Source organism: Mus pahari, chromosome 15 (genome assembly GCF_900095145.1).
Source record: "Mus pahari chromosome 15, PAHARI_EIJ_v1.1, whole genome shotgun sequence".
In the NCBI taxonomy this organism is placed as follows: Eukaryota; Metazoa; Chordata; class Mammalia; order Rodentia; family Muridae; genus Mus; species Mus pahari.
Genome location: NC_034604.1, coordinates 68,652,242 through 68,662,587, shown reverse-complemented (window position 1 = coordinate 68,662,587; position 10,346 = coordinate 68,652,242). Strand labels below are relative to the sequence as shown.

Below are 10,346 nucleotides of genomic sequence, written 5' to 3'. Positions count from 1 at the left end.
ACACACACACATACACACGTACACACACATACACATACACACACATATACACACACATACACACGTACACACACATACACACAAACACACATACAAACATACATACACATACACACACATACACACACGTACACACGTACATACACATACACACATATACACATGTACATACACATACACACATGTGCACACACACATACACACACAGCATGGCACAGTGGTGTGACCTTCCATGCAGCAACATAGAGAAAGGAAACAGTCTAAGATGGGGCAGAGGAACAACAAATGTCGATGGTATAGCCCACCGAAGTGAAACTTACCTAGCACATGATGGCATGGAGAGATGTTGGTAAGAAGTGAGAGAGGGGAACTAGCAGACACAGCAAAGGAAATGTGAGCTGGGCAAACATCTCCTTTCTACTCTCAAATCTTGGGTGAAAAGATGAGCATCAGCCTGGGTGTCTCATAGAAGAGATGCCTGGTCACTTGTCATAGAGCAGTTGTCTGTCCGGTTAGCACACAACTGAGCACTGCCCATGAACCAGGTACGATCCCAGAGGCATGGCGTGGACCCCTGTCCTGTGAGTTCCTGGCTAAGGGTCAGTAGATCAGCAACATGTTCAGGGCCTGTGTCAGATGACAAGGGAAGTAGGGATGAGCAGGGTGGAGTGGGAGCTAACGGGGGTGCTTTTGTAAGCAGGTGGTCAGAGGGACCCAACTCAGGAGAGTTGGGAGGAGAACCCTGGGGAAAGAGAAAGTCGGAGCCAGGAAAAAAAAAAAAAAGAGTGAATTCTAGTTGAACATTTCTTTCCTCTTTCCAATATAAAAAACTGTATCCAATAACTCATTTTAGCTCCCACCAATTACATGGAAGAATGTCAGAGCCGCTGATGCTGGACAGCCCCGAGTTGCCCACATCCCTCATCCTGGACACACACACTCCCCATTACCTACCTCTCCCACATCCATCCCAACTTTACAAGGGGAAAAAAAAAACTTCCTGCCAGCAGTTACTAAAAGAGCACTTTCTCCCCAGCCCTCCCGGAGGTGGGGGCGTGGCCACGAGGCTGCAGTATACCTCGGAACAGAGGCACGTTAGCCAGTGGGGAAGTCCAGTTTGGATGGGCAGCTCTCCCTTGGTCAATTGTTTTTTAAAAAGTGAGACCAGTGTGCAGGGTGCAGGGTTGTCTGTCAGCCTCAGGAAGTGCAAAAATATACTGTGGTCCTTATGCCAGGCCCCTCTGTCCCCGCTGCAGCAGTGTTGCCCTGCTGTGGCAGGCCTGCCCACAGGGGTCGAATGGGTAGGGGACCTGTGTTTTCCCCCCTCTGCCTGTACACAGCTGTTTTTGGCTTGGCCACAGAATTCTACCACACCAGAGTTCATGTGGTTATCCAGAGTGGGAAGAATTTCCCAGAATGCCTTGAGAAACCTGAGACACTGAATGGCTTTCAGAGCTTATTGATGTGGCTGGCGCAGGAAATAGCAGTACGTCAATAAATAGTTTTAGGCAGGAAACCGGGCTTAAATGGTAGCCTTGGAGTTTGGGGAAAGGCACCAAGGGTTGCTGGGGGGGGGGGGGGGGAGAGAAGCCTGCCTGTCAGATGAGAGCCTAGAGCCAAATAGCAGACTTTGAAATAACTGCCCCTGAGCTGAGGCCCCTTGCTGCTCTTGGATGTAAGAGGCTGAGGTTAAGGGCAGAGTCAAGACCCAAGGACAGGCCAGTCTCCGCTGGCAGAAAGGGGCTCTTTGTGTAGAGGGGAAGCTGGCAACCTCTAACACAGGAAGAGACACACAGCCCGTAGGTGAGGTGTCAGGAGGAGACACACAGGCTCGGCTCCGGCCTCTAGGTGAGGCCTGTTCACACCCCATCTGTTGGAAATCAGTGCCAGCTGCCAATCACCCCAAGACTTCCACTGTCCTACTTTAAAAAGGAGAAAGGGGGGGGCGGTCAAGGAAAGGAACCGTCACAGTCAGTACCCGTTTTTCTGGTTATGAACAGAAATGGTTATAGAAATTTAGAAAAAGCCATAAATAAAAGAAAGAAAAAAGGCCACTCACAGTTCCCACTATTTGGAGGCAACCATATTAAACATTTTTGAACAGTCCTTTTAAAAATTGTATCTATGGATAATATTATATACTATCTCTGTTTTCATTTAGTGTTATACAAACATTGTCTCATGTCTTTTTCCTTTTTCTTTCTTTTTGTTTGTTTGTTTGTTTGTTTGAAACGGGGTCTCTGTAACAGTAGCTGTCCCCGAACCTACTCTGTGGACTAGGGTGGCCTTGAACTCACAGAGATTGGCCTGCCTCTTATCCCAAGCGCTGGGATCAGAGATTGTAGACCAAACGAACCAAGAGCAAGTTTCAGTGAGCGCGTGGTCATCACTGGCTTCATCTTTGTCTTATTGGCTGCTCAGACTCTTGACTTTTTATGTTAAGCCTGTTTCAAGGTATCTTTACATTCAGTTCGTGCGTGCCCACACACATGCGCATGTCGTATAGCCTGTATGTGAAGGTCAGAGGACAGCTCGTGGGAAACACTGCTTTCCTTCCACCATGTGGAATCGAACTCAGATAGTCAGACTTGGGGGCAAGCTCCTTTGCTCAATGAGCCCTCTTGCTGGCCCCTGAAGAATATATTTCCTGTCCTCGCTATGACTTCATGATAGACACCCAGAGGTGTGATTGCCAGACGACTGTTAAGGTTAATTAAGGTTCCTCAGGAAAAATGTATACTGCCCATATATAAGAATGCCTGTCTCTTGAATCTTCACCTACACTGATGGTTAAAATTTTTGCTAATATAGCAGACAGATGAAAATGTATTTTCATTCATTTAACTACTACCGGTATTAAGTTTGTGTTCTTTGGGGATTTTCCTGAGGCAGGGTCTCCCTATGTAGCTCAAGTTGACCTAAAACTTGCAGCGAATCCTCTCTGCCTCTACCCCAGACTTATAGCATGAGACACTGTGCACAGCCAGTTCCACATACTTATTGGCAATTTTTGTTTTGACCAGTAGCCCACCTCTTAATGTCCTCTCTATTTGTCTATGATAGGCTTGGTGCTGCTGTTACAAACTTGAACATCCTATATATAAATGGCTCTCAACCTTCCTAATGCGGGGACCCTTCAATATGGTTCCTCATAGTGTGGTGACCCCACCACCACCATAAAATTATTTTCATTGCGACTTCATAGCTGTGCAGTCTTGCTACTGTTATGAATTGTTATATAAGTATCTGATATGCAGGATATCTGATATGTGACCCCTGTGAGAGGGTCGTTTGACCCCAAGGTTTGACTGCTGCTATATATTAAGCAATTACCCTCCGTCCTATTTCCTGACTGCCCGATACCCGCCTCATCAGTAGCTGTTTTGTGCCGTCTCTGCTGCTTCCCTGTAAAGCCCGCCTTTCCCCACCCAGAAATGCGATCTCACTCCGTTTCACCCTCTTCAGACTTTTATTTTTCTCAGTTGACTTTATACTCCACCAAGAGTTCACCGCGGGGTCCGGGATGAAGTGCAACTGTAGTCTTTCCTCCCTGGTATCCAACAGCTGTGGTTCTGATGCACTGTCTCCTCTACCTCTGATTTGTGGCCCTCTGGGGATCATATGATAAACTCTTGTGGATGCCAAATTTGCTTCTGGGCCATCTGATCTAGCTGTCCATGCTTGGTCAGTCCCATGGCCTTTTAAATATTAAAGCTTTGGAATAAATTAAAAGTCATACAGCCCTTTCCAATTTTGTTGTGCCTTGACTAGGGACTTTTCCCTATTATTCTCTCAAATTAGTTTTAAGGTCATTTTTTTTCAAGTCTTTATATCCATTGCCCTTGCACACACACACACACACACACACACACACACAAAAGCTCATGTTGGGCTTTTATAAATTAGTTTCTGATCATTAAAACATCTCACTGGTAAATTTTGTCAGGAAAGCAAGCTGTTGACTTTTATATATTAATTTAATATCTAGATACTCGTATTAATTAGTTACTAAACCCTGATTAATCTTTATTAGAGGGTTCTCTTGGGTTTTTCATACATATAATCTAATAATTTTCTCTCTCCTTCTACCCATGGGCATTACCACTGTTTTTCAGTCAGACCCCTCGATGTAATAGATTGCATTTATAGATTTCCTGATGCTAAATCATTACAGCCTTCCTGGGATGAAAGTGTACTTGTTATAATGGATCTACTCGCTGGCATTTCATTTAGGACTGCCCTATCCATTCACATTAGGGAGGTCAGCCAGTGCACTTCCTTGTTTATGACTTACTGCAAGATGTCGCCTGTAAATGACCAGCTGGCAAGCCCCCTTTTCCTGAGTTTTTGGGTTCATTTCCAAATGACAACAATTATCTCGATTTTTCAAATAAGCTTGGATGAATTTCCCTATTAAAAAGTCATAACTTTAGAGACCTCCCTATAAAGGTAATTCTTTCATAATTTGATTTTAGTTCATGTCTTTTCATTGCTCCTGGTCTTGAGTTCTTTCTTCTTCTTTTTGATTTTGTTGTTGTTGTTGTTTAGTAACACTGATAATATTTTTCCGAAGCATTCACTGCATTGTGTCTTTCAACTTAACGTAGTCAGGTTTGATCCTGCCTTACCGCTTCCATATTGGTTTTCATATTAAATCTTTTCTAATTCTTCCTTCCAGCTTTTGTATGCAATTTTCTTTTTTTGTTTTTCTAATTAATTTCCAATTTTGTCTATATTGTGTTCTTTCCTCTATCTTCTTAGCTAATGGTGGTTTTCTAATTCCTTGGGTAGAGTTTTGGATAACACTGTCTGCTAGAAGTACAACATAACCTACTCACACAATTTTAAATGGAATTAGAGGTTCTACTTAACCTAGTATATCCAAAATTTCAGCATAGACTCAACTTTTAAAAAATATCTGTTTTATGTGCACGTGCATAAATGTGGATACACACATGTGGGTGAAGGTGACTGTGATGGTGAGGGGCATCAGCTGGGGCTATAGGCAGTTGTGAGCCACCAAATGGGGCTGGGGTTGTACTCTGCAACTGCTGAGCTATCTCTCCGACCCTACTCGACCCTTTTTAAATGACAGGTTTTACATTCCTTTTTCCGTACTGTGTCCTCAAAACCATTGTCATGTCATAAGTAAACACACTGTTCAGTGAGTCCCTTTAGGCACTCAGTGTCCACACGTGACTAGTAGTTATCACACTGGAGAACATGGGTTAGCGCGCTGCGTTCTCTTCTTTTGTTTAATACCCAACAGTTGAATAGTCAGTAGACATGTTGACCTCTCAGTGTAGCTTGAACCACATCCCACACAAGTGTTTTGTTGCTGGTGGCTTGGTTTTTGGTTTTTGTTTTGGTTTTGGTTTTTGAGACAGGATCTCTTTAAGTAGCCTTCCCTGGCTGTCCTGGGACACCCTATGTAGACTAGGCTGGCCTTGAATTCACAGAGAACTGCCTGCTTCTGACACTACATCGGGTGACAATATTATGTTTGGGAAATTATAGTAGAATCAATTCTCTATGAGAATTGTCCTAATTTAGATGTATTAATTATATTACTCAAAACACCAAAGTAATTCATCCTTGGCCATGTACTTTGCCAGAGGCATCACTGACTTAACATCCCAGAATAATGTGTTCTGGTTTCTCTTTGCCTCAGTAGCTTTCGCTACATTTTGCATCTGTCCTATTATCTATTTATTATAAATTATATTTTATCTTTATAAGTAATTATAGCTTTATCTTTTTAAAAAAACACTGATTTTACTCCTAATTTAGTTCTCTTCTTGTTTGTCCATAGCTACTTTGACTCGCTCATTATTTAATATACCCTGTTTTCAGTATGCTACTGGTTCCTAATGTTTATCTTTTTAACACACAGTTTTTACATTTATTTATTGTGGGGGCAGGGCACACACATGCCACAGTGTGCATGTGGAAGTCAGATCATCTGCCAGGCTCCATTCTGTCCTTCCAACCTGCGGATCTCAGGGATTGAACTTGGTTGCAAATGTCTTTCACCCACTGAGTCATCTTGCCGATCCAGTTTTAATATTCTTCAAACACAGCTTTACTGTCTTCAAACACTGTCTTCAAAATCAGTATTTCTCTGATCAGCAAGCTAAGGGAAAACGATTGACATAAGAATCTTCATGGTATAAGTTAGGAAGTGAAGGTCACCTTTCAGTCTTCCGTCTCCTGTCTCAAGGTCTTAGCCAGTCCTTCGTAATTGGGTTTTGCATTATTAACTAACTACTACTATGGAATTATCACTTAGGTTGAATTTAAAAATTAGAATTGAGCCAACCATTGGCGGCACATGCTTTTAATCCCAGCACTCAAGAGGCAGAGGCAGTCAGATCTGTGAGTCCAAGGCCAACCTGGTCTACAGAGCAAGTTCCAGGATAACCAGGGCTACACAGAGAAACCCTATCTCAAAAAATAAATAAATAAATAAATAAATAAAAATTAAAAAGCCAAAATGAATTTTTTAAACAAAAATTGAATATCTTCTCATCTAAAAAATTCTCCTGGCTTTTGATTAACTCTTTAAAAAACAACCTTTAACTGGCTTACTCAGACTTAACTTTGTTAAATCTGCCTGGTTTCAATTTCCGCTTCCCTTCCTGTCCCTCTATGGCATGATTCCCTCTGAAGTGAGGTATATATTTTGTCGGTGGGAACATTCATTCAAGAAAGTTTTGTTTTGTTTTGGTTTGGTTTACTTTTAATAAGATAATATAAAAATAGCCATTTCAACTACCCTCAGTGCACCACTTGACAATGTAAAATGTTAAATACACATTGTTGGACAGACCCCCCAAAACCTCTTCATCTTACAAAGCTGAGAGCCCGTTGACCCTGGGCCTCCTTCCTCAGCACTTGGCAGTTTCTGTTCTGCTCCCTGCACTGCCCCCTGACAGCCTAAGGCCCTTGATGCATCTCTGAATCCTGGCCTTCATCAAGACTGATTTACAGTTAGGAACACTCCTACTTTTGAGCTGCTGTAATTAATAATCACTTTACCAGAATTGGCTGATGGCAATGAACCTATCTCTCTTGTGAAGGTAGTTCAGGGTAAACATGATTTATTATGGCCCCTTGTGTATTGCCTGGTCCATAGCACAATGATATTCTTTTTTGTTTTGTTTTGTTTTGTTTGTTTGTTTTGTTTTTCGAGACAGGGTTTCTCTGCATAGCCCTGACTGTCCTGGAACTCACTTTGTCGACCAGGCTGGCCTCGAACTCAGAAATCCACCTGCCTCTGCCTCCCAAGTTCTGGGATTAAAGGCGTGCGCTACCACGCCCGGCTAATGATATTCTTAAAAGAAGAATTAATAAACAGATGGATAGATGTATGCATGGATGGATGGATGGATGGATGAACAGGCAGATGGATGGATGGATGGATGGATGGATGGATGGATGGATGGATGGATGGATGGCCAGATGAATGGATGGATGGATGGATGGATGGACAGGCAGATGAATGGATAGATAGATGGATGGATGGATGGATGGATGACTGAACGAACGAATGGATGGATGGACGGACGACTGAACAAACGAGCAGACAGATGGACAGATGGGTGGGTAGATGGATGGACAGACAGATGGATAGATAAGTGAGTGAGTTAATGAAGACTTTAGATTCTCCTGCTGGATGGACATGCTGGCTCAACACTGGCTATGAAAGCTGGGTGACCTGAGTCTGACCCCTCCAAACCAGGTACAGGAAGACAGAGAGAACTAACTCCATAGTCATCCCCTGACCTTCACACCATGGCACATACACCCACACCCACACATGCACATACATCAAATATTAATAAATTAACATTTTTTTCTATTATCTGCTAGGCAGTAGTGGCCAGGAGTTTTACTTCTGCTTCGAGCCTAGCACAAGGGCTAAAGTGGGCCTTAGTTATAGACTGCAGATCTGTATGGGCGAGTGGCGTTCTCCTTCACTCCCTGAGGGGATGGTGACTTGAGAGTCAGACAAAGGAGGTGAACTGAACTGAACCTGGAGATAATGAATGTGAGAAAGGTGTCATTCCCCACATACACACTCACACACATACACTCACACTCACTCACTCACCTCGATTACCACCACATACATCCCCAGTCCATAGTCTTAGGGACATCCAGTCCAGGCTGAGAGACATCTGTGAAGAAGGAGGATGGCCAAGTCTGACCAACTCACAGAGGAGGAAGCTTTTTCCCCAACCCAGGGTAACCGGAAGTGGTGGTTACTAGCCTCATTTTAAACCCAGGTCTGTCCTTGGGCTGTGCTGGGATCCAACTGGTGCTGCCTGGGCCCCTCCCAGCCCCAGTGAGGTTGACAAGCTCTCTTGTGCCTCCACAGAAGGATTTCACTGTGCGTGAGGAGCTGCAGCAACAGGATGTGGAGCGCTGGCTGGGCTTCATCACCTTCCTGTGTGAGGTGTTCGGCACCATGCGGAGCAGCACTGGCGAGCCCTTCCGAGTGCTGGTGTGCCCCATCTACACGTGCCTCCGGGAGGTAAGAGCAAAGTATGCCCCATCTACACGTGCCTCTAGGGGGTAAGAGCAAAGGCTGCCCACCTGTCGATACTAGCAGAAGCCCTGCGCATGTACCTTGGAGAGAAACACAGGAGAGCAACGGAGTTGGGTGATAGATAGAAGAATGACTCCTTTGTAAAGGATCCAGACGATTTCCCCATGCCTTAAGAAATAAGCTTTGACTCAGACTTCAGAAATTCCCAATCTGGAATTTGGTAGAAAGGGTTTACGGTGTTATATCATTGAATGGATCTTTGGACTTAGTTGGTTTACAACTGATTTTTTTCTTTAATGTTTTTGCTTCTAAAATTTATCTTTAAAAGTAATAAATAGGAGATGGTGTGATGGCTCAGCAGATAAGAACATTTACTGTTCTAGAAGATACAGGTTCAGTTCCAAGCACCCACATGGGGCAGTTCACAACCACTTCTCACTCCAGTGCCCTCTTGTGGCCTCTCTGGGTACTGCCACAGGCAGTGTGTGCAAACTCATCATACATATAAGAATACAAGTTGTGGTTTTTTTGTTTCTTTAGATTTTATTTATTTATTGTATGTAAGTATATTGTAGCTGTCCTCAGATCTCATTACAGATGGTTGTGAGCCACCATGTGGTTGCTGGGATTTTAACTCAGGACCTCCAGAAGAGCAGTCAGTGCTCTTAACCACTGAGCCATCTCACCAGCCCCCAAAAGTTTTTAAAATAATAAAATAAGAGAAGCCAAGAGACTTTGGAGATGGGAGTTTGAGGTGCTTGCTCCTTTAGATATAAAAGCTCACTCTGAAAGGTCACCTCTGACTGGTTGGAAGACAGAAGTAGACACTGGGAAGCCGGCTGGAAGCCAGGTAGCAGGGAAACATCCCAGCTCCCACTAGGAGGGAATGAGCCAGGGGTGGGGCTCTAGCATCCTTAAGAGCAGCAGCCATCAGGATTGGCTGGTAGGGGATGGAAGGGAGGGGGATATGATGGAGGTCCTATTTACCAGCCACATGGCCACATCCCCTGGGATGTGAGTCTCAGAAAGAGAATGAGTGTGGGAATGAGAGCCAGAAATTAGGCCTCTGGACATAGATTTGGGTCACTTGTTGACTCTCCTCAAAGGCTGTCCTGAGGGTGGTTGGCAGAAAGATCTAAAGTGCCATGAAGAGCCCCATGGGGAGTAAGGAAGCTACTTCTGTCAGGCATCTATGGGCACCTGAGGCTCAAGGCAAGGCACTGGTGATATTACCCAGCAGGAGGGACAAACAGGGAGATGGCACAGTCCTATGCAGAGGAGAGAGGAGGAGGAGGCAGGTCGGGATTTGATGTCTCCTGACTCCACCCATCCCTGTCCTGTCCTCCCCTGGCAGCCCTTTGCTTCCACCAAGGGAAGGGATAGGTGAAGAACCAAAGGTGCTGGATGGAGAAGTGGCAAGAAAAAGGGTCCGGGGCTCTGGCAGAGAGACCAGCAGCATGGGCAGGTTCTTCAGAGCACGTTCCGGAAAAAAAGCTACAGAGAAAACGGACTGAAAGGAAAGGAGCAGCATCAAGAGGCATGATTAGTTTTTAATAGATTATAATAAGCAATGTGAGCAAAATGAGGATGCACGTGTGTCTGGGGAGCATCCCCTTATAGGACAGCAATGTGCTCATCCCAGCCTATAGCAGGGCGCACATCTACTCAGGTCACTTTTGAACCCACAGCACTGAGCCGCCCTATGCTGGTGGTCTCTGTTTCCTTGTGAATATGCTTGACTTTAGAGATGCCTCAGTCATCCAGTTCACGGCCCCTCCCGACTTGATTGTACTCT

General features: G+C 44.5%; 1 protein-coding gene across 5 annotated transcripts in view; it reads left to right on the top strand.

Annotated features, from left to right (window-relative positions):
• Positions 1–10,346, top strand: part of Ctif (cap binding complex dependent translation initiation factor) — a 266,258-nt gene that overhangs the window by 215,663 nt on the left and 40,249 nt on the right. For all 5 annotated transcript variants that reach the window (XM_029546899.1, XM_021214567.2, XM_029546901.1 and 2 more), the window contains one exon: positions 8,381–8,536. In XM_029546899.1, coding sequence (XP_029402759.1) covers positions 8,381–8,536 — 156 coding nt within the window. The remainder of the gene's footprint in view (positions 1–8,380; positions 8,537–10,346) is intronic.